We start from the raw sequence: 25,264 nt of genomic DNA, 5'->3' as shown, positions 1-25,264 counted from the left end.
AAATAAGATTTTTAGCTCTGCTTTGTCCTTGAGAATATCATCTCTTAATCAGGGTTCAGGAAAATTCTGAATGAATCGTGACACTGTCAAACTTAAAAAAAAAAGTAAAAAACAAACAAAACCACCCTTCTGAGCAACCTTATAAAACAGCATGCCCCCCACATCATGTTCACTTGTTCACACTTTAAGGACAAATGTTCAGTTCTTAGGTATTTTTTCCATGAGGAAAAAAAGGACCTTGATTCAGAGAGAGAAAGGAAAAAAAAAAAAAAAGGCCTTCATATCAATGCTTGCCCAAGAAATTTCAAATTAAAAAAGATATTGCCCAAAAGGTAAAACTTTACCTGCAATAATATAAAAGGAGACACAGCAAAACCAAAAGTATGAAAGCCATTCCTCCTAAAATGGCCAAAAGAAACACCGTGTGATACGTGGTAATGTCCTGTGTGACAACGGGACCTAGAAGGTCAGAAAAGGGTATTTTAGATTGGAGAACACCTTTTTAGGATAAGAGGGACACTAATCTGAGAGCATGTTTTCCCTACTCTTCCTGGGTGGGGCGGGGAGTGGGGACCAGATGCAAACACCCTTTAGATGACGTGCTTACAGATCACCATAATTTCACTCGATGAAAAGGGATTACCAGGATGATCCCTGGAGCAGCTGTGGCCAGGAGAGCTTGAATACTCAAATCCTAAATGCAGTGTCAAGGGTCTCCCCTTGCCCCGGAAGAGAGCCGCATTCGGTAGCATGCTCAGCATTCTAAAGACGTGATCTTTTAATAAAAGTAAAAGGATGCATGATAACATAATGAGTGGGACGCTTAGAGAGACGGCCTGAATATCTGGGGATTTTGTACTGCAGGAGAAAAAAAAAATCACAAGATTTTATTCTCATTCTCCTTGGATAATTATTCCTGCGTGGAGGGCCCTTTGCCTAAAGGAATCAGTTGAAATGTATGAAACAAATCGGCTGTGACTTAAAAAAAAGAAAATCTACAGCTTATTATGGGTTGTCAAGTGTTTCTAAAATGCCTTCCATTTTTAAAAATAAAATTTTCCCCTACAGTGCCTTTTCAAAATGGCTAACCTGACGTGGCCACTGAGCTCTTCGGAATTTACAGACGAGGAACCAGAGATAACATATTTTCTTCTTAACTGACGTTGTAAAGAATCCCAAAAGGGAGTTTAACTTACTCTTTATGTTCAATAAATAACAGTAAGAATCGATCTTAATGGCACTGACAACAGATCGACAGCAACAATGAAAACCTTCCCAAGTTCTAATATTTGAGAGACATATTGGTGTCCAGGCACTCAGGCAGTTCACCCATAGATGGGAAGGAAGGAATGTGGTTTTTTATTATGTGGTTTTTCAATATATTTTTCATTATATTTTCCAGATCAGTATGGTTATGATCACTGTGCACCATAAACACCCATTTACTTACTGATTCTTGATATCTTAAGTGATAGATTCCTTCAAAAATCTTTGGAAGGAGACCACTGCAGAGCTAGATAAACCCAAGGAGGTGTACAAGTTTTTGAAAATAGTGACATTACTTAAGTTCAAAAGGTACCACTATTCTCTCCCAAACATAATTCACTTCAATGGGGTGAGTGGAGTTAATATGAACACAAGTCGGAAAAATAATTTACAACTATATACTGTCTTAATCGTTCAGAGAAACATTTTTTTCCTCCTGGAGATGACCCCCAGAGACTCGGCAATGCCCTGGCAGGAGCCACCAAGAAATCCAAGGTACACATAAAAATCATTCCCAAAGAACTCAAGCTCAATCCTTTAAGTATTTAAAACATGTTATTATCTTAACTTCTGCCAATGGAAGTCTCTAGAAAATTCACAGCCGTACTTAATTTCCTTCTTAACTGGAGAATGAAAGAAAAAGCCCTAATTATTTTCCTGTTGGTTTTGGGCTCATGAAGGCACAGCCTCACTGTAATTTGTTTTAATAAGAGGGATGGCTGTGAGGTTACTAATATATGTGTTTTTACATTAAATGCCACCAGGGGCTGGTGTTATGTATGCTTTTTATAGATTTTTGTCTCTTCCTTCATTTCTAGGAAGCGTTGGTGGACCTACAGCAAGCAGTTCTTTCTCCCCTCTTTCCAAAGTATCTATTAATCGGTGGTGTGATGGACAAACTGAACACCACAGTTGTCTGAAATAGATCTCAAATGAAAGTTAACTGTAATGTATGGGCTTTGTGGCCTCTTCTTGGGTAATTTAGGAATTTATTTTCTTTCCTTCCTTCCTCTTAGTCATATCCTAGATATTTCATATTTGGAGACTGGAGCATTTCTGTGCCTGGTTCACACCTCTCCTGCTACAAGAATACTATCACAAAGGGAAATGCAGATGCTTAAAACACAGAAATGAAATGGACATTTTCTCAGTACAGGAACATAAAGTAAATGGGACAGATTTTTCAACACCTCCAACAAATCAGTTACTTTGGGAGTCTGAGTGTTCATTCCAGCAATAATTCCACGGCTAAGATATTTTGGACTGCTTCATCATGGGAGACACTTCATCATTGCACATTTTGACCTAGCCCGATTACCTACTTTATTCACCAGTCTTGGCTGTGCATGACTTTTAGATATGTCTAAAGAAAAATCAAAGGGACCCTCTGAGCATAAAGATTTGCCACCAATGAAATGTTTCACTAGGGAAGGCAGTCCAAGTGATACAGACTCTAAAGTCATTCTGAGCAACAGAAGCCATCACTGGAAAGAATTCTCCAAAGATGACTATTTTAAGAAACAATTCTAGAATATTCATTGGGATAACTGTGGGCATATAGGTCAAAAAATTGTTTTTTTTTTTAGTCACACTTTAAAAAATATGAGTTAATGCACATACCCTAAATGGAAATGAATACTACTCTAGGACACAAAGCAACTGGATTATTTTCAACTGGATTGTTTTTAGGCCTTTAGGAAATGCCAAATCAAGCCTTTTGCCCCAAGAAGGCTCCAACGGTGACTGTCCGCTGGCCATTCTGAGGAGTGCCCTTCCCCACATGTTCTTACAACAGCCACAGCTGTTTCTGGAATTAGGGAGGAGGTCTAAACCGCCTCTGTGGGCTTCAGATGAGGAATTCCCTATGGCAGCTGTCTGAGCAAAAGAGAGACTAGACAGGAGTATGTTCTGTGCATTATGCTTATTCTAGATGGGAGAGTTGCAACCAGAACTCCCCCACCCCCACAAAATACCTTAGTTCTGTCATTTGATTTTCAGACTTTCAACTTTTTAAAAAGTAATCGCTCTGCCCAATGTGTGGGGCTTGAATTCGTGATCCAGAGATCAAGGGTTACATGCTCCACCAACTGGGACAGCCAAGTGCCTTTTTCAACCATTTCTGAGTAAGATGTGATCTCCCTCCTGATGTAATTTTCAAAAGCATACTTAGCTGGAACCCTCAAAAAAAAAAAAAAAAACCCAATGCCCACCACCACGGGTATTGGCTTCATGTTACCTGGGTTGGGAGGAGACATGGCTGCCACCCAGTACCCCAACTGGGGGGCAATGTATGTCCACGTCCGCTGACTACCTTCCTGGTGCACAAGGCCTAGACCGCTCTTCAGCCACGTTCCTGTGGGATGCAGAGAAAACTTCAGCTGTACACACACTAAACTCCTATTTTAGGCTTACACATATTGTACCAACAACCTTAGACGTCATGTTTGTAACCCATCAGGTAGCCAAAACAGTCCAAATGTCATCAAGGGATGGCATAAGCTTTCTGCAGATTCTTATCAAACTTTTTAAGATTTTATTTATTTACTTGAGACAGACGGGGAGAGCAAAGTGGGGGGAGGGACAGAGGGAGAGGCAGACTCCTTGCTGAGCTGGGAGGCCATGCGGGACTCGATCCCAGAACCCTGGGATCATGACCTGAGCTGAAGGCAGATGCCTAACAGACTGAGCCACCCAGGTGCCCTTCTTTTCAACTATTTTCAGGGAAGATGGAAACTTTAGTTTTTCCTTCGCCATTCTGATTAAATTACTTTCAACCACTTTCTCAGACATCCCTGCTTCCAAACACAGATAATTCTAACAGAAAGCTTTGGAGTTTAGAAGTAGAATGAAGGTGGCAAGACAAGGGCTGGTGGGAGGAGAAAAAAGGAGGACGGGGGAATCTAGCACTGTTTATATTCTTCAATCTCAAGAAAATAAGCAAATTTCCTATCCAAAATTACACACTGGTTACATCAGAATTACTTAGGGAAGTTTAAAAAAATACATATAGATTTCTTGGTCTCATTTTTGCAAATTCTAACCCAGTAAACCTGGTTTAGGTGAGTATTTTATTTTTTGAAAGATCTTATTTATTTTGAGAGAGACAGAGCGAGCATGTGCGGGGGGAGGGGTGGGGAGCAGGTCAGAATCCCAGCAGACTTCCTGCTGAGTGCAGAGCCCGACCTGGGGCTTGATCTCACCACCCTGAGATCATGACCTGAGCCAAAATGAAGAGTTGGACACTCAACTGACCAAGCCACCCTGGCGCCCCTTAGGCTTTTTTTTAAGATTTTATTTATTTATTCATGAGAGAGAAAGAGAGACAGAGACAGACACAGGCAGAGGGAGAAGCAGGCTCCATGCAGGGAGCCTGATGTGGGACTTGATTCTGGACCCCAGGATCATGCCCTGAGCTAAAAGCAGACGCTCAACCGCTGAGCCACCCAGGTGTTCCCTCTTAGATGAGCATTTTAAAAAGCTTCCAGTTGATTCCAGTGCTGGGAAACACCGGTATGTCCTGTGCTGTGCTGTAATGCTGTGCTGTCTTTCAATTATTAATAAGTATTTAACATTAATGTGCACCTACTACATACAGGCCGATCATAACAGATGTGTTTTATATGCATTGTCTATAACCCCACAGCAACTCTATACAGAATAGGACTTATTTTCTCCTTTCGGATGAGGACACTGGAGACTGGGGTGGTATGGAACTCTTCTAAGGCCCCTCTGGGGTACAGAACAGACTGTCTGTCTGTCCTCAGGGCCAGTGCTATTTCTTCTCATCTACCCTGCTGAATCTCCTATAAACCTTCCCAACGTTTGGTGACTTTCTCCCTTCTTAAGTTTTCTAGACACAGACCCGATGTCCAAGGTCGTTTGGCTGATACTTGTCTCACCGGCAGAGAATGTTGCTTGGAAGCCCGTGATGGTGGCTAGCGGCACCAGGGAAGGGAGAGGGCTGGTAGGGCCCTGCAGCAGGGCCCCCCACCCCAGCCCACCAGGCTCCCACCTCAATGCCCAGGCAGCCTGCTCCGATAATCTCCCACTACCTGAAATGGCCACAGGTGCAACCGTGTCCCTTCCAGGCCTAAATGCACCAAACCTGCCCCAACCACTTCTCCCCTCTGGTCTCCAGATCCTTGCCTTTCCTAGGAGATGGCAACACTGGACTCTTCTCCCCACCCAAGAGACAGTACTTGGTGCTGTGGCTAGGGCCTATCAGTTGCCATAGCAACATTCAAATGCGGTGGGTGGGTGGAAAGGTGCCTGTGGCAAAGCCTCCAATCTCGCTCACCACCTCCTCAGTTCAGAACGCAGGCAAACAAAGGAGGAAGGCGGGAGAGGCTAGGTGTCAGCCAGCACCTTGCAGGGTCAGACCTTCCCGTGCAACAGGCTGAATCGTGGCTGGAGAGGCTTGCCGTTCACATTAGGCGAGAACACAAACTAGGAAGTCTCTCAAATGAGTATGAGAACAAGGAGGCCTGATTCAGATTAATTTGCTGAAAAACACCAACCCGGAGATGATTGAGCTACTCGGAGCATCACTCAGTCCTGTGGAGCGTTAGAAACACAACGCAGGCCGACAATGGCTTCACTTAAGATAGGGCCCCAAGCCCGTAAACCAAGGCTTCATACCTAACCTAACTGTATTGCAACTCTGCAGGTATGTAACCTTGAATCAGTCAACCCAGAATTTCCTGGTCAATATCAGGGAAGCTCCTGATAGACCCCTGCTGCTCCCCTTAGGGGGGCAACCTTGCCTCAACAGTGCATTTCTTGCTAATAAAGTCCTTCTTTTTTTAAGTCCTTCCTTCGATTGATGCCCTCTCTCTGTCTTTAAAAGCCTTTCTCCTGTTCAGCTCAGCAGGGCTCCTCCCCTCTCCTTGCTAGATGGGATGCTGCCCAATTCATGAATCATTTAATAAAGCCAATTAGATCTTCAAGTTTGCGCCACTGAATTTGGTTTTTTAACGAGAGCTCCCCGAGGAAATGGAAACACGGGACCTTTGGCGTTGGCTAAGGCTTTCCAGGTTTGGGAAGAAAGCTTCCCTGAAGGTAGAGGGCTGAGTGTTGGCGGCCGTTTCTGGTTTTCTGCTTGGGGATCCCATGCCGGAGGTCCCCGACTTCCACACCCCACCCCACGCCCCCTGGCGCTCTCCCCCAACGCAGCCCTGCCAGGGTCTCTACCTCGGCCAGGAGGGTGGCGTGCTCTCTTTGGTTTGCAGTTTTTTCCAGGGTGGATTCTTGAGTCAACGCTCTGCAAACTGAGTGGATACAAGGTTAGGCTGAAGGGACCCAGACTGAAAGACCTGGAGCTCATGGGTCCTAATTGCTGTTCATTCAAACCTAACTTGCTAAGTTGCCTCCGCCTTCTACAACACAAGCACATCGACTGAAAAAACACTTACTTTTTTGTTTTGTTTTGTTTTTTTAAGATTTTATTTATTTATTCACAAGAGACACACAGAGAGAGGCAGAGACACAGGCAGAGGGAGAAGCAGGCTCCATGCAGGGAGCCCGATGCGGGACTCGATCCTGGGACTCCAGGATCATGCCCTGAGCCAAAGGCAGATGCTCAACTGCTGAGCCACCCAGGTGTCCCTAGAAAAACACTTCTAAAATATCTCCCAGCCAAACAGTGGGGGCCTGGTGAATGGAGCCCCCCACTCTCACTCCCCAGCTAATACGTCCTCCCCAGCCAGCCTGGAGGGTCCCAGCTCGGCAGCGGTGGCAGTGGTGCCAGCAGGAGCCAGAAAGGCCAGTGGCTGGCGAATGGGCCTCTGCTTTGCACGCCTGCTTTGGGAGGACAGGGAGGGCGGAGGAGGCTTCTGGATGAGTCAGGTTTTGAAGAACCAGCAGCACTGTCAGCTGGGGCCGGGGGAGGAGAGGACACCAGGAGGAAGAGGAGGAGGAAGAGGTGTGCAGGAAGGCAAGGGAAGCACAGCTTGTAAGATGCCTGGGGATGCGATGGAGGCAGGGTGGGGCGGGAGGGACCGGAAGGACAGGCTGGAAAGGAGTCTACTGTCTGCCTGGGAAGGGCTGGGAAGGGCTTTGGATGCCATTACAAATGGTATGAAGGTTCCTTAAAAAAGTCAAAAATAGAACTACTCTGTGATCCAGTAATTGCACTACTGGGTATTTACCCCCTAAAAAACACTAATTCAAAGGGATACATTCACCCCCATGTTTATTGCAGCATTATTTACAGTGGCCAAATCATGGAAACAGCCCAAGTGTTTATTGATAGATGAGTGGATAAAGCAGATGGTGTAAATCTATCTACAATGGAATATTAATCACAAAAAGAATGAAACCTTGCCATTTGCACTGACACGGATGGAGCTAGAGCGTATAATGGGAAGTGAAATAAACCAGAGAAAGACAAATACCATATGATTTCACTCACACGTGGAATTTAAGAAACCAAACAAATGAGCAAAGGAAAAAAAGAAGAAAGAGAGACACAAATCAAGAAACAGACTCTTAATTATAGTGAATAAACTGCCGGTCACCAGAGGGGTGGTGGGTGGGGCCGATGGGTAAAACAGATAAAGGGGATTAAAAGTACACTTATCAGGATGACCACTGGGTAACATAGAGAATTGTTGAGTCACTACGTTGAATACTTGAAACTAAGATAACACTGGATGTTAGCCAGCTGGAATTAAAATAATAAGCTTAATTTAAAAAAAGAAAAAAAAATGGGCCCTGGAAGTGGAGGCACGGTGCTGTCAGAGCTCCTGTGCCCACCTGCGCCCTCTAGCACCTCCCTCAGACCCTCAGCTTCTCGAACATCAGCTCACACAGTGTACATTTGACCTAAGTCTGTGGCTTTGCAGGGCCACTGGTGCTCTCGTCTCCCATGCTGCTTCTCTCTTCCAGAAACCTACTTCTTTCAAGAATCTTTCACGATTCAAGTCCCGTCATGTGCTCATCTTGATGCCTCCAGAACTCCAGGATCTCCCTATGCTTCAGCACTCCTAGGGCATGTGTCACTGCGTTACTTTTCCAGAAAAGACATTGCTTCAGTGGCTAACGTGTTGGCGGACCTCTTGCCTTCTCTCCTTTCTCTCCTGCCTGTAGGCTCCAGGAGTTGGGCCCCGGGTCCTATCTTCCTTTTGTCTTCTTCCCAGCACCAAGAAATATCCTTGGCATAGGAGCTCAATAGTATTTGAGAATGACTGAAGGTTCGACATGCAACCCCAAAACTAGCAGATGACCTTCTGTGAAAAGCTGGGTGTGGTTGTCAGGAAAGAGCTCCTTACAGAAGTGTGGGTAAAATTCAGACTGAAGGGAACAAAGCCAGCCGGGAAAGAGGCATTTATTTTGGCCTAAGTTTTCTGCAAAATGCACACATCTTCAGTGAATCAAGGGTGACACTATCTCAGGATTCAAACAGTCATGCTGTTATTGGCAAAAGCCATTTCCAAGCTTTCTGCGTTCTGTGGGAGGAAAGAGGCTACGGGGAATAGGAGAATTAATGAATTGTGTGCGAGGACATATGCTTCTCATTAGGGAGAGCCTGGTGCGGCGGGATGAGGGCGACTTCCCCACCTGAGGAGCCAGCGCACACCAAGAGAATCAATCCTGTGCTCCCCATTAGGGAGTCGGAGCTGGGGGGCGTCACTGGGGGGGGCCGGCCCGCAGGACAAACACACCTCTGTGAAGTCTCTTCTGCTGGGTAAGGCTCCCTGGGCACAGCACGCAGCCAGGGGGCCAGGGCTGGGGGTCCCTCTCCTCTAGGCCGGGCTCGCACCTGCCCGTGGACAGATGCAAGCTTCGGCCCGTTACCTCCGCGCTGCCCGGGTAGGCTGGGTCTCTTCTGTGGCCCAGACGTGGCAAAGGCCCCAGCGTCCTCCGGGCAGCCCGGTGCGGCTACATCCTTAGGCCCGCTGCAGGCCTGCGATTCTCCTTCTCCTTGGCCCAGCCGACTCCTTCTATCCTCCTCCCATCCCTTCCCGTGGAGGCCTTGCCAGACTCTCTCGGGGTCCTCCTCACCAGTGGGTGGTCGAGGCAGCTGCTGGGATGCACGGAGTGTCACGGTGGGTCACCTAGCGGAGGGGTGCAGGCAGGCCCCATGTCCTTCCAGCCCAGCGGCTACTGTGCCCAGCAGCTGGCCAGCTGCTGAGGGGTCTGCAGGGGGCAGGCCGGTGGCTCCTGTGCTCTGACCAAGGTCTGTGGCACGCCTGTTACCTGGCACTGTGTGTGCGTGAAGGTCATGCAGGACCCCTCTGGCATCACCAAGGAAAAAAATTCTGCATTACTGAAATTTCTAGATCAGGACTTTTCAAATCATTTTCTTTTTTATTTCTTTTTTCCTTTTTAAAAGATTTTATTTATTTATTTATTCATGAGAGACATACAGAGAGAGAGGCAGAGGGAGAAGTAGGCTCCCTGCAAGGAGCCCGATGCAGGACTTGATCCCGGGACCCCGGGATCATGCCCTGAACCAAAGGCAGATGCTCAACTAATGCCCCCCCAATGCCCCAAGATTTAAAGTTTCTGATGTGGGGCTTCCCCAAGGAAACCTCCCAGCCAGATCTCCTTAGATGTGCTCAGCTTCTAACACCCTGTAATCCTGCTAACCTGATCAAACAGCCAAGACTGCCAGACATTTAAGGAAAATCTTAATATGAAACAGAAAAAAGTAACTGTCCTATTGGGACAGGGTGGTAATGTAAACTTTGTCAGCTGCATATGTGTGTTTTTCTTCTTTTTTAAATTTATCCATGAGAGACACAGAGAGAGAGGCAGAGACATAAGGCAGGAGAAGCAGGCTCCCTGCAGGGAGCCTGATGTGGGACACGATTCCAGGACCCCAGGTTCACGACCTGAGCCAAAGGCAGATGCTCGACCACTGAGGCCCCTCAAATCATTTCCTAAAGCATTTGAACGCTCTCCCTTTAATGAAATCTTAAGCAGAAATTAATATATAAAAAAGATGAAAGATCAGCTTCTCTGCATGAAGTTGAAGAGAACACCTCCCCATGCCCAAACCTGGCCGCCACAGCGACCCCAAGGACATCTCCGGAACATGATTTGGAAGCTCTTCTTCTATACAGCTCGGGTTTTCTTCGCCAAAACTCGAAATGGAAGATTTAACAAATATCCTAAAAAGTATCATTTACTCCTGCCTTATGAAATTGAATATAATTTTGATTTTTCAGGATAACTCGGGGCCATGATCATGATCCACTACAATGCTGGCTTCAAAAATATAGATGCCCTTAGGTCCCTACTGAGGAAAGTAGTTGTTTCCTCCTCCATTAGACACTGCTTCCCACACCATGCTTGTTCCCCCTCCTTCCCTCCCCCACCCTCCCTCTCTCCCCTGCTTCCTCCTTCCCTTCCTTCCTCCCTTTCCTTTCCTATATGCTGTCATCAATGTTGCTGTTATCAACTCTGCTCCCTCCCTACCAACACCCCCTACTCTCATGCCCAGGGCAGCCTGCCACTGGCAACTAGATGACCCACCTTCTTAAAATCGTGTCAGTGTCGTGTCCTCAGGCAGTGTGAGGGAATGGGTAACAAAACCAGTTATCTAACCGTGATGTTCTGAATCCAAGCTCAGTGTTTCTTTCCTTCCACACTACACCCTCACATCAGTTTTTGTCTGGATTATCATTTTCTGGAGTTAAACCATATCCAACAGAAAGATTTAGGGCTTTTTTTTTTTTTTCAAGAATACATACTTTGTTGAGAAGTCGTCCTAATCTTTGGAAAATGAATCAGTTCTGTATTCAGCTGGCAAGGTTCGTGGTGCATAAAGCACCAGGAGTTCTCAATTTGGAAGCTACGCTTAACCACAAAGATTATTATACACAGTAATTGACAGGCAGAAAAAGACATGCCTTCTGCTGGCCTGTAAGATCTGATGGACTCTCCTAGCAATCTCCAAGAGTGCCACCTTCTTGCTGTGTCACCAAGCAGTAATGAAACCAGCCTTTATTTGCAAAATATAAAGAAAAGTGCATTAAATAAAAACCCAACAAATGGCTACCAAACCTCTCAAATACAAAAAATTCTCATAACACAAGTCTAACTTGAATACGCCCTGTAGGGCACCTTGCTGTTCTTGGCTGCCACATTTATTCTGCCGGTTAAGTCCCTATTCTAGCGGCCCTGCTAACTCATCTCGGCATTTGATAACAAGCAGAAAACCCCAGTATCAGGAGCACTACTGATTTTGAAAAGGAAACTGTAAGTGACAACCCACACTTTAATTACAAGCTGAAGCTGACACCTTGGGTCTTAGGCAATGCACAGAGGCACAAGCCACTGCACTGCAGTGAGAGATGTCACCACATCAGGCGTCGCAACTCGGGCCAGATAAAAGCCCAGCATTATAAAGGGCCAACTGACTGCATGGACGGCTTCCCCAGCATAAGATAAGCCTGAATGTGAATTCCAGCTCTGTCACTTTCTAGCTGTGTGAACGCTGGGGACGCTGAGGATGGCACAGGAGAGGACCTCTGGGCCGATGTCCCGGACCCCTGGGAGCAATCTTGGAGCTGGTTCATGTGGCTTTTGTCATGTAACCAATAAATACCTCAGCAGTTAGGTATTTGCAGTTGGGTGTCCTACTTCGTGCAGCTAACATATTTGAATTGATGCATTTCTCTTGCGAGAGAAGTGGAGTGAATTCTACTAGGTCTAGACGCTGGGACTCATGAAGAAATTCCACGGCCACTCAGAAAACCCACCTCCAAGAAGTTCTATCAGTTAAAGGGTGAGTATTGAAGAGCCACACTGAAATATAGCTATTTCTACTCCTACACCTACATTTTTACTGCGAGATACTTGGGAACATGGATTGTGAGAGGTGGGACACACATGTGTGATCTAGACATGAACTTGCTGGTAGGAACACACGGCTGGCTTGCCTCTCAGCTCTGGCCACAGCCAGTAACCATCTCCTCACTCTAGCTCTAGCAACTCTTGCTCAGTAATTAGCACAGTGTGGGCACTGGCTCTTCTGAGAACAATCTTTTTTTTTTTTTTCTTGAGAACCAATTCCTTAAGAAGTAGACAAGTGTTGCTACTGCTTATCACTATTTTTTTTTTTTAGATTTTATTTATTTATTTTAGAAAGAGAGAGAGAGAGAGTCCATGCACGAGTAGAGGGAAGGGCAGAGGGAGAGGAAGAAGCAGATTCCCCGCTGAACACAGAGCCTGAAGTGATGCACAATGTGGGGCTCCATCCTAGGACCATAAGATAACGACCCGAGTCATGCAGATGCTTAACCTACTGAGGCACCCAGGCGCCCCTCTCATCGCTAGTTTTAATCACAGAGTCTCTCTTACTTCCTGAATATGCTGGATTTCTCTAGAATCTAGATGACTTACTTTTCAGGGCTTTCATTTGCATTATCAAAGGGTATAACTTCTTCTATACTTTTCTGTCAGCTGTGCATACACAAGTATCAAGGCCAAAGTCTATTTTACTGTGTTCTCTAACAAATCTGTGCCAGGATCCCTCACTAAAATCAGAACATAGGACTCCATCAGCCCTAAGTCACATTTATCACCCTAAGCCCTAGCAGAAACAGTGACAATTTCTACTTTGATGCCATTGTGGGGTAGCCTTCATGTTTTCCCCCAAATTCAAGTCCATGCCTTTGAGTAGCTGTGTTTCCTTCTTTGGAATTATTTTTCCATGAAATCTGTGAGGGGGAAACATTTCTTGTTAATTACATAGCAAAGTATTTACCTGGTGTCAATTATTCAACCATTCTTGTTGAAAGCAATTCAACGGAAGAGCAAAAGTTTAGTACAGATGGTTGGATTCTTATGGCTTCGGGCAAGTACAATTCAGGGATGATTTAAATAATAAAATTAAGGGCAACTCATTACAACCAATGACCTTTTGTTTGAAGCATAAAATCAGAGATATGCTGAATTATTAGAAATTGAAACAAGAAATGAATCTGTATGCAGCTACAACATGTTCCCTGGGTATTTTTAGGCAAATTTTTGAGAAGTAGGTTCTTAAAAATAACTTTAATCTAAGTAAGTGACTCTTCTTTTTTTTTTTCCTTTAAGCTGTAGATGAGCCATCAGAAACCTTATTGTACCAAGGTTTAGAAAGAGTAATGGGAAACCATAAAGATTCTGGCAAAGTCAGAGAAAGCATAGGACTTAAATAGGTAGTCAGAAGTATTAGGATACATCATAGCATTAATAAAATTTAATGAGAGAATTTTGGATTTATAATAGGTATATAAAATTTCTAGAAAGTCGCTATTTCTATTCTGATACTGTATGTCAATAGAGTACAGGCTAATTAGGCCCATATGGAGAGAAATTTTGTTCATTACCCACGAAGTCCAATATCCCTCTTGCAATTATAAGTCCGAAGGGACTGGGTGGAGAGAGCTGACCAGGACTGTGGGAGGCACAGCCACTAATTCTCAGCATTATAAAACTTCTGCACAATGAGGGGAGCACAACAGAGAAGTTGACAACATCTGTACGGAATACGGAAAGATGTTCCAAACCAGTGCTTGCTGAAGAGCCTATTACAATGGAGATCTTGTCAAAATGCAGATTCTGATTTAGTGGGTCTGAGGTTCCAAGAAGCTCCCCATCTCTGGACCACATTTTGAGTAGCAAAGCTCTAACTTACTGGCACCTTTGTGGGGATGGCGATTCTTTCACAAAATCCTGATGCCATTTCCCACCATGTTGCCAGGGCTCATCACCTGGGAAGCCAGTGCTTGAAACAACTTTAGAAATATTTCAACTAATACTTAAAAAATAACCCAGTCACTTGTCAGACTACCAGGCAGGAGTTGGCAAACTCAAATGCCTATAGATGCTGTCGTGCCCTTGCTTGAAGGGGCAGTGCTGCTCATGCAACTGGCTGCTGCAAATGTGGCCAAATCGATCCCAACCTTAAGACCTCTGCATTGACTATTGAGTGTTTTCTGTCTGGAATGTTCAGTCCCCAAGATATTCCCATGAGGCTCTTAGGGGTCTAGAGGGTCTCAGCTCTAATGTCACTTCTCCAAAGGCTCTGGTCAGCCAATCATTCTCTCTGACATCACTCTACCCAACAGTCTTACGGTACTTAGGCTTTATGAAGCAAACTGGCTCACTTTCTGTCTCCTTCATTTAGAACAAAAGCTTCATAACCATAGGGTCCTTCCTGGACTTGTTTTGTCATTGCTTTATCCCAAGAGCCAACAGCGGAGTAAGAAGTATGGCGCAAAGAAGCTGTTCGATAAATATAAGCTGGAATGAATGAACTGTTTAATTCTAAGAAAAGAGAAGCCAAGAAAAGAACTCCAATGGCAATCTTTCATTTTTAAATGTTGGCAGTAAATTAAAACAGTAAACAAACAACTGCCCCCAAACCAACTGTATGGGCCAAATCAAACACACCTGGGATTGGGCTGTTTTGCATTCCCAGATTTAGCCCATTATACTATTAAGCCACATCAAGTCTTGGCATAGGGGCAGGAATGCGCAAAAATCTGATGCACTAAAAAAGGAAGGGACCTGAAGTCTGAGGGAAAGCATGTTTTTGTGTGTCTCCTGCATTCCCTGGGATGCTGTGCATGTACCAAGTTTTGCCGTCTTTCTAAGAAAGATGGTAGCTCTCAATCTCCACGGCTGCTTTGAGAACAGTGATGAAAAATGTTGGTTTATAGCAATGCCTGCTTTGCGAATGGATAAGCTCAGCTGAGAATGAGTAGGGGGAAGAGAGTGTTCCCCACATGATCCTATTTTTTCTTTCCCTACAATTTAGGCACAACTTCGAATTGCACATTGGAGATGCCTGGGCTGCCAGGTACGACTGCGTCCACTTGTCATGCTGCAGAACAAGCAAGGGTGCTTCTGTGGATACCTTGGAGTGCATTCTGCGTAGGCTGGGTTTGCTGTGTGTGTGTGTTCCATATAGGCATGTGTACGTGTGTAAACAAAGAATTTGAATGGAGTGACTCCAGACACGGGCCAAAAAGAATCAACATAGGAAGATGTCCTACCCTCTCAGCCATCATTTTATAGAACTTAAAGTCTAGGATTCAATGTGGAATTCTTACATGCTTCAGAGTACATGCTGGGACAAATGGGAGGAGGAGAGTTGGTCTAAGACCTATATCCCTTCTCAACTCACTCCCCCACCCTCGTGCACATGGATGTGGATCCCTACTCCATGTCCAAGTTCATGACCCAAACAGCAGTCACTCCTTGGCCACCCTTTTGGCCTAAGGGTATGCACATGGCACATGTATATGGGTGGAGAGGTCTGCCCTTGGGAAAAGGCCTTGGGGGTAGAGCACCTGGAAACCACTTTAGGCCTGTGTGGGCAGGGGACCCTGGAGTCTAGAGTATCAGGAGGGTGTTCTAGAAAGGAGTCTCAGATTCTAGTTGGCCACATATCTTTGGGTCAGTGGATGCTTATCCCATGAGGAGAGGGCACAGCTGGATGAGGATCAGAGTGAGGTCCTCTAAAGTGGGGTGGGGGCAGTTAGAGCAGCCGTCATTCTTGCTCAGTTTAAGGTTGGTACTGCTCGAAGGGCAGAGTGACTAAGAGGTAGGATTTCATTCCAAAACATAAAATGGGGGGCGCCTGAGTGGCACAGTAGGTGAAGTGTCTGACTCTCAGTTTCAGCTCAGGGCCACGGGATCGAGCCCTGAGTTGGGCTCTGCACTCAGCTCGGTGTCTGTTTGGGATTCTCTCTGCCTCTCTCTCTCTCTGCCCCTCCTGCTCGTGCTCTCTCCCTCTCTCTCTCTCTCTCTCTCTCTCTCTCTCAAATAAAAAATCTTAAAAAAAATGTCAAGAGATAAAATGACCTATTTAAAAGGTTTTCTCAGTAATGCACATATTTCCAAGATTAAATCTGGAGTGTTGATGAAGCTTTGCCTAAAATAGACACCAGGCCAGGACTATCTTTCCTTCTGATGATTTCCAGACCTGATTAATGCACAAAATTAATTTAGAATGGAAACAAAATCCTTGTGCAATGTGTTCAACTTATTTAAAAAGTCATTATGTGTTAAAAATATCTTAATATAAAAGAGTGTAGCTCGTACAAAAGTTTGAAACCAAAACAATTTTAAAGAAGAAACAGAAAAAAGACTATCCAATTTCAAAATAAAATTAAAATAAAACCCAGCAATGTAATGTAGTATCTGATGACTCTAGGGCACTCATCACTTGCAACATAAACATGATAGAGACGTAGGGTGAGGCTTCTTTTGAGCCTGGTGTGCCTAAGATTTGGTTCTCTTGTTACCTTCTTTCTGGCTGAACTTGCCAAGAAATTTTCCTCTTTAAATATACTTTGATCATACTTTTGCTTAACACAGTGGGGATCCTTGACAAACGACAGCGACCCACCCCAGTTCAGTTCTCTCTCTGAGATTCTATTCTATCCAATAATAGTCTATTCCTAAGTGTATATTCAGGCAATGAGAGTATCTGATGACTTTAAATTCTGTATCAAATCTTGATGCTGCTGAATATTTTCATGTTAAGTTTTCTAAGATTTTTTAAAAAGATTTTATTTATTTACTTGAGAAAGGGAGGGAGAGAGAGAGAGAGAGAGCGAGCGAGCACAAGTCGCGGGAGGTGCACAAGGCAGAGGGAGAAGCAGACTCCCCCCGACTAAGCAGGGAGCCCGATGTGGGGCTTGATCCCAGGACCCCGAGATCATGACCTGAGCCGAAGGCAGATGCTTAACTGACTGAGCCACTCAGGCATCCCAAGTTTTATAAGATTATTATCAAACCCCAAACCTCAGATTTTAAAATCCTTCTGGATAATTCCCATACACCAAAGAAGCTCTTTGGGCCAACAGGTTCCAGTTTGAAAAACTTGCAGTCTGACTCTGGAAAGCCTGGACATTGGGATCTTCATCCACCCCAAGTTCTCCTCCTCAGCATTGTGAGGACAACATGGGATGCTGTAAAGATCAAGGGTGTGGAGTTGTGGGAAGGCAGAGCAGGGCTGGTCTGGAGTTCAGACACCAGGCAAACACTTGCTCAGCCCACCAGGGGACTTATGTGCCTGCTTTGCTCAGATTAAAACCTACTCCGAACTTTAACAGCTATTTGAAAAGGGAAACAGCAATGACAGTCAAAACATGGAGCAACCAGTACAAATATGAAACAAGGGAACCAACCAATCAAACCGGATACCTGGGGCCTAAGAGCCACTCAGCAGCCTTGGCTGAGAATGGATATTAAATTTAAAGATGCCAGGACTTCACCATACCTGTCCTTTTTTACATCATGCTTCACCAAAAATTCACAAACTAAATATGGGCTGCATCCTAGCAGTGATGATTATAATAATGATAGCTAACATGCACAGAGCTCTCTACCGAGTGCCAGGTGCTGTTCCCATTTTATGGCCCAGGGAGGTTAAGGGATTTGCTCAAAATAGAAAACTAAATAGCCTAGTTGGTTACTAGGATGAGCCAGTATCCAAGTCTAAGCTGTCTCAATTTCTGGGCTTCATGCTGCCTATATTCTAGGGACTCCTGCTATAATGGTACTACCAGAGCAATATTCTATCAAAAATACTTTTCCCTTTAATTATCCATTTCAGTGGAGAGAACTGAAAACAGAATACATTTTAAGATTATTTGGTTTTAAAGAAAATTATGGCAGCTTCAACCTTCTTATTTATCACCCAGGCTGCTATTAGAACGAGCAATGTTAGACACATTGCTTAAAATGTAGGCCAAGGGGCAGCAGCAAAGCAAGGGGCTTGGAGGCGCCCAGGTGATGGGGAGGCCGGCTGGGGGATACATATTTGCCATGGAAAGTTCACAATGTGAATATTCCATCAGTGGGAATTAAGAGTTGTCAGTAAAATACATTTCCTTTCAGGAGAATCATACTGATCTCTACACACTCTAAGACCACAAAGTGGGCAACAGTCATTTGCAAAGCTTGCCAAAAACTGTTTAGGTCATACTCAAGCATGGGGAGTTCTAGTTCTGTATAAAATGACACTTTAGGAAAGATTAAGTCTGTAACAATAAGGTCTCAAAACAAAACTGGCCTTGAACCACAACTACAATGTGGCTAATGTGATGGTATTCATTATTCTCTGAAAATTCTCATTTTAGGGTTAGGGGGTGGCTACAAACACAAACGGCTTAATGACTCCTAGGAATGGACTGATAGCACAAGAATGTTTTTTTTTTTTTTTTGAGTTGCTAGGCAACAACTGAAAAACAAATGTCCATGTTCTGAGATCACTGTGCCTCCGTTCTCCCCGTAGGCAGCCTGAGCGCACTCCCCTCGGACCATGCAGCTGTGATGCTCATGGTGGGTAGTGGCCAAAAGATGGCAATCTGTGTCTCAAAACCACACCAGTTTGTTGGCCATGTGGCAGCCAAGATTTCTGGTCAACTAAAGTTCTACGGGATTGCCACCATTTTACCTAAATGAAGTCCTGTATCTCCCTCCAAGTGTTCCTTTCTGTCCTTTAATACATCATTTCAATCGACTTCCTTTACCTTGGCTTCTCCTACGTACCTAGCAGAAGCCTGAATTCACTTTTATGGGCAATTTTAAAATCTGGGAAAGTGGAGACTCCTTTCCTGAGAGTTATTTCTTTGTTTCTGAGAAACAGCCTGCACTGGGAGAAGGCCTACTTCATGTCACCTTTCTTAAGGACAAAGTGGCATCACACTTAAATAGTAAGTCAGCTTTCTTTGCAATACTCTTAACTATGGAGTCTGTTCTTTTTGAAAAAATAAACGACGGCATGTATGGTTCTAAAATTAACATCACACATGTAAGTACACACTTACTTGCTAGAAACCTGAACTCCCTTCTTTTGTTCTTTTTGCCCACCCCATCCTTAATTCCATCTCTGCATCTCAGTATTCCATCTGTCACCTTCCCTTCTGATGTGTGCTCAGGGCATAGAGAGAAAAACGATAAGGCAGTGATATTATGTTCATTTCTGGAAAGTTCCAAGCATAATTTAGTGCTTTAAGAACTCCCATCCCTTCCTCCCCTCCAGAAAACAATGAAATGGAAAAAACATCCAGATCTATAATTTGAATCAGGCCCCACCTTCATGGGCAGGCTGGCCAAGACTTACCTAAATGCACTAGTTCAAAGAGCACGGCCTGAGCAGTACTGTTCACCATCTGAAGCGGAGACCAATCCACTCCAGGCCAGTTGAGAGTGGGGATCCCGAGTGCCTGGTACATATGCACCATACGTGCATGACAAGAGGTGGTTTAGTAACTGCCATTTCTATAGCAACCCACACACACTCCGCAGGCTGTGTTTTGGGAATGCAGTTAAAACTGGATTCTACAATGTAGCTTCACTTAGAAGATGCTTTTATTTCTGTCATCTCGTTAGGATGAGAGTATTCAAATCCAGTAATAACCCAAGTCATCTTCAAACAGCAGAAACTTATCACGTCCAGGAACCGAAATGTTGATTTCTTTGCCAGTTAGTTGGTCACTTTAAATCCAAACCACTGACCTGGTTTGCATGCTCAGAAGTGACCATTCCCCAGGGCAACGAGTCAGATCACAGTCTGACAACCCGAAACATTGGACAACCATCTGCTGCCCCAGTTCTAGGCGAGAGGGCAAATGCCTGTAAAAGCAAGCTGACATAATCATCTCCTACTGCCCAGAAAGCCTCAGCTAAGATGCATTCACCATGACCAGTTAAACTTCGTGTGCCAGACGGGGGAAGGAAAACTGCTTCCTTTAAACTGCACCCCTGCACATGAGTGATGAGAACGTGTCTGTCCACATTAGCCCATCCCCTGCCCCCGGCCTCCACCCATGATCCAGGCACTGGCATGCTTCTACTTTCCAAAAGAGCACAGTTGGAAGACTGCAAGTTCAAGAAATCTGCTCATTCCTCAAAAGTAAAGACTTGTGCTCACTAAACAGAGTCCTCCCTTGCAAATCAAGGGCACAAATGAAGTGGCACTTTAACATGGTACTGACATGCAGCAGAGGTTTGAATTCTAGGATATGCAAGCTGCACTTCTTAAAAAAAATTCTTTTTATGGAGAGTGCACATAACAATGAGTCAGTTCAAACTGCCGTAACACACTAAACGAAATCCAACTTTCTTTACTTATGTTCTAAGGGAGTGCTAATCTATTAGGTCATCCTCTGATGAACATGTGGGTTGAAGTATAGAGATGCTAATTTTCATAATGGAAAATTTTTGGCTTGTTCCAAAAGGAAAGAAAAAAAAAGACAACTGTAGCCATTAAAAAAAGAATAAGAAAAAGGAAAAGAAGACAATGGTGATAAATGGCAGCATCAAATATTGATTCCATTCTGATGGTGTTTAAAAGGGAGCATCTCTAGGTCCCTCTCATCAGAATAAACTTTCAGTCATCTGGCAGTCATGGATTGAAGTATTTGAGGTAGTGTTAAAATGTGTATTTATTTTTCAAATAAAAGTCTCATGGAACTAAAAGCAATTTCATCTTTCTTTACAGAGTTTGAAGTCTTGCCCTATAACAAAGGCGTTACCCGTCTGAGCATCAATACTCACTCCTAGCAAAATGCTGAGGGCTACCCAGGTGGCAGGAAGTAGCACACTGTGGCTGTGCCAGGCACCCCTCCCTTCAGCCTTGCAGAGCATGAGCGCAGAATCTACGTTCTAGTACTAGAATGGCAAGACCTTCCCTGTTGAATGTCTTCTAGATCAAGGATCACAGAATTCTTCTGTATGAGGTGAGACAGCAAGTATTTTCAGTTTGTGGGGACACCTGGTCTCTGTCTCAGCCACTCAACCTCGCCAATGTAATGAGACAGCACTCATGGAGACCATACACAAATGGGTATGGTTGTGTTCGTGTCTTAGTCTCTTTGGGTTGCTATAAAAATAGTAACGTACTAGGTGGTTTATGAATTACAGATATTCATTGCTCATAGCTCCGGAGGCTGGAAGTGCCATCAGAATCAATGTCTCATGAAATCCCACTTCTTGGTTCTCAGATGGCATCTTCTCTCTGTCCTCACATGGGTGGGAGCTCTCTGGGGTCTCTTTTACATGGGTGTTAATCCCATTCATAAGGGCTCCACCTTCGTCACCTAAACATCCCCCAAAGGCCCTACCTCCAAACACAATGGGGTTAGGATTTCAAACATATGAATTTTGAAGGGGGGGGGAGGATGTAAACATTCAGTCCATAGCACCCAATACAATTTTATTTGGGGGTGTTTACATTTGAATTTCATTTAATTTTCATTTCCCATGAGATATTCTTCTTTTGATTCTTTCTTCAATCATTTAAAAATGTAAACACCATTCTTAGTTTTGCTGTAGTTTGCCAACCCCGATTTAGGTGAACAATTCTTAATGGATTCACACAGATTGCTGTATCTGGCTGTTAAACAGTTTGGAACTACCATTACTTTGATTTGCCTCAAAAGCAGATAATTTAAAGTGTTAAAATGGTTTGAAGTGATTATTGTGTTTGAGTTAATCATAAAGAGCTGCTAATTAGTAAGCAGTGTTTTAAGCTTAAGATGTGTTCCTACTCTTCTCCTGATCTGATAATACTGCCTTGGGAACTTTTTATTTAACCAAGATAACTTAGTTTCTACTGAAATAATGGTATTATATTGGTTAACTATAACAAAATAAGAACCTTAGTAATAAAAAAAATAGTAAAAAAAACCCTTATGAAATATGTAGGCTTCTATTGAGTTTAGGAAGTTCAAGAACATACGGTTTCTTTGACATATCCATCAATCTTAAAGTTCTCACAAAACATACTTTAAGTCATTTGATTATTTTTGAATGACTATCCAAATGTTGGCTTTTCTGTGTTCACCTACAAGTTGTTATAGCCAGGAGTTTGGCAGCTACATTTCTCACAGTTGATGCTAGGTTAAAGAGACCATTTAAGTGAAAATAGATCGTGGACAAGGTTCCTGATGACAAAAGGCTCGATGCTGTGGGGATTATTTCCAGGGAAGAGATGGAGAATCGGATAACTTACATTTCAGAGGCTTCACCGCAATGCACATTTCTTTGTTTTCACGGACTTCTGTATCATTTTAATTTCTTGTTGCTTCTGTCATAAATGACCATGGACTTAGAAGGCTTAAATCAATCCACCTGTATTCTCTTATAGTTCTGGAAGTCAGAGTTCTGAAGTCAGTTCCACCGAGCTGAAGTCAAGGTGTCAGCAGGATTGGTTCCTTCTGGAGGCTCCAGGGAGCCTCTGTTGCTTTGCCTTTTTCAGCTTCTCGTGGCTGCCTCTTTTCCTTGGTTGTGGCTCCTTCCTCCATATATTCAAAGTACACGGCTCTAGTCTCTGCCTCCACGTCCCTGTTGCATCTCCTCTGGTTCTAATTCCTCCCGTCTCCTTCACAAGGGCCCTTGTGATCACAGGAAGGCTGCCCCTCTCTCTGTACGTATGTATATGATTGTCTTCTGCGTATATAATTATTTTTAAGTACAAATGTTACTTCACAATAAACTGTCCAGGTAACTAAGAAACTTCAAGGTCCATTTATATTTCTGGTATCACTGCAATATGTACAATGTAAGTGAGAGGGGTTACATTATGGTTTTGGGGATGGAGAAAGGGATTTGAAAAGAGAGATCCTGCTCACATAATGGGACAAGCTTCGGGGACACCTTAGCATAGACGGGGAAAGGGATGGGTAGGCAGTTTGGTGTGGGAGCAATGGTGGTGGTGCAGAAGACAAGTGGCTGGATATGAGGCAGAGCGACAGGCAGTGGCTGGCTCTGAAGACATCTGTGTGCCTGAGGAGTGTGGACTGCTGGAACTGGTCAGAAAAGAGGGAAGCGTCTGAACCAAGGCAAGAGGTAACATAGAGAAGGAGGGGAGAGGGGACATCTGAGAAATCCTGCTCTGACAGCAACATGTCTTTGCAGGGAACCAGATGTGGCTGCAGGCAGGAAGGTGAAGCAAAAGAATAAAGTGGGGAGAACTCTGAGGTTTCTACTTGGATGGTCTGATAGGGGACACCCCTTAACTTTTCTGAAGAGTGGGTGGCAGGAAGCAAGATCGTAGCAGGCTAAGAAATGGAAGCAGCACATGGAGAACAATCTTTCAAGAGATCTGGCTGAGGGGAATCTGGGAAGTGGTTTGGAGGGCACGGTCTGTGAAAGCCTTCTACAGGACGGGGAGACTTCTGTTTACCTTTTTTTTTCTCTGTTTATATACTCTTAGGGTGTACTTGCTCTGTGCTAGGTGTTACACTTAGCCTCTTATAAGCACTAACTCATTTTTCCTTGGCATGGTCCATTTTTTGTCTCAATTGAGCTAGGTCATGGTTCCCAGATATTTGGTCAAACACGTGCAGATGTTGCTGTGAAGGTATTTTTAAAATGAGATTAACATATAAATCAGCAGGCTGAGTAGATTTCTCTTCATAATGTGGGTGGGCCTCATCTAGTCAGTTGAAGGCACCAAGAAAAAGACTGCCTGCCCCCAAGGAAGAGAAAATTCTGCCAACAGCCTACCTTTGAGCCCAAGCTGAAACATCAACTCCTCTTTGGGTCTCCAGGCTGCTGGCTGACCCTGCAGATTTTGGATTTGCCAGCTTCCACACATGTATAAGCCAATTCCTTAAAATAAAATATACCCCCGCCTCCCCCAAAACACACACCCTATTGGTTCTGTGGTTCTGTTTCTCTGGAGAACTTCATTTAGTATCTTCTTTGTAACAATATTACATATTATTATTATTATCACCCCCATTTCATAGTTGAGAAAACTGGCACAAATTTGCCCAGGGCCACATAGCCAGTGTGTAGCAGAGCTGGAATTCCAATCCAGTGTGCCCCCAGACCCCTTGCTCTTAACCACATGCCATGCTGCTGCTCCAGAGCACAGACCTGAGCACATTTGGGGCCAACTGGGAGGCTGAAGGGAGAGAAGCAGAATATAAAAGGAATAAGAGCCTCAACAAATGCACGTCTTATATGAATGAGAAAACAGGCACGGTGATTTGCCCAAGGTGGGACTTACAGCTTTACAAGGAGCAGACCCAGGTTTTCAAGATACAGAATGCAAGCTGTCTCCCTTCTTCCTACTTTCTCCCGTGTTCTTCTGCGATTCTCCCAGTCACGCCCCTCTCAATCTATCTTCTCCTGGGAAGCGTAGGGCTCCTCATGTCCTGACTAGGTTGTAGAGGGCACACGTCAGTGATAGTCTGTCTATCTTAGTGCGGGATATGTTAATACAGTGACACTGTCCATCCATCAATATCAAGTTTAGTACGTCTAGTAAAATCAGTGAATTCCACACAAAGAATTATGGCTTCTACTAGTAATTATTTGAAAAGCAAAATGAACCAAAGCAAAACAAAACAAAATCCCACCAAACCCCAGACACCCAACAACAGTCATTTATTTTCAAATATAAATTCCCAGAACTATGATTTGACTACTCAAGGAATATAGGTATCTTTGAAAATACATTTGACACTACACATCTCCCAATAATCTTTATGCACGGTCTAATACTTTAAAATTCTGGGCTAGGGGATCTGAAAGCCAGTATATTCTTTTTTTTCTCTTTTAAGTTTTTATTTATTTATTGAGAGAGAAAGATATATATAGAGAGAGCACGAGCAGGGCAGAGAGGGAGAAGCAAGCTCTTCACTGAGCCAGGAGCCCAGCGTGGGCTTAACGTGGGGCTCGATCCCAGGACCCTAAGATCATGACCTGAGCTGAAGGCAGATGCTTAACCAATTGGGCCACCCTGGAACCCTTGAAAACAGAATTTTTAAGCTTGACTTTCAAGGTTATGGAATACGGAAGGGGGAATGAAGGTGGTATGAAAATCTAAGCACACAAGCATGTGCGCCATATTGTTGTGATGAACATCAACAATAAAACTTCCTAGAGAATAATTTAGAAAGATTAAAAGCTTCAGAATTTCATATTTTTTAGCCAGCAGGTCCACTTCATATAAAATTTTATCCTAAGTAAATAAGTATGGCTGCACCTAAAGATTTAGCTGCAAAGATATTTATCACAGCACTGGTAAGAATAG

General features: G+C 44.1%; 1 protein-coding gene across 2 annotated transcripts in view; it reads right to left on the bottom strand.

Annotated features, from left to right (window-relative positions):
• FAM171A1 (family with sequence similarity 171 member A1) overlaps window positions 1–25,264 on the bottom strand; it is a 129,376-nt gene that overhangs the window by 2,912 nt on the left and 101,200 nt on the right. For both annotated transcript variants that reach the window (XM_072749446.1, XM_072749445.1), the window contains 2 exons: window positions 3,503–3,619; window positions 345–459 (listed from right to left, as the gene is read on the bottom strand). In XM_072749446.1, coding sequence (XP_072605547.1) covers window positions 345–459; window positions 3,503–3,619 — 232 coding nt within the window. The remainder of the gene's footprint in view (window positions 1–344; window positions 460–3,502; window positions 3,620–25,264) is intronic.

Source organism: Vulpes vulpes, chromosome 2, assembly GCF_048418805.1.
Source record: "Vulpes vulpes isolate BD-2025 chromosome 2, VulVul3, whole genome shotgun sequence".
In the NCBI taxonomy this organism is placed as follows: Eukaryota; Metazoa; Chordata; class Mammalia; order Carnivora; family Canidae; genus Vulpes; species Vulpes vulpes.
Note: the sequence above shows the minus strand (reverse complement) of the source record. Positions and strands in the feature narration are given on the sequence as shown.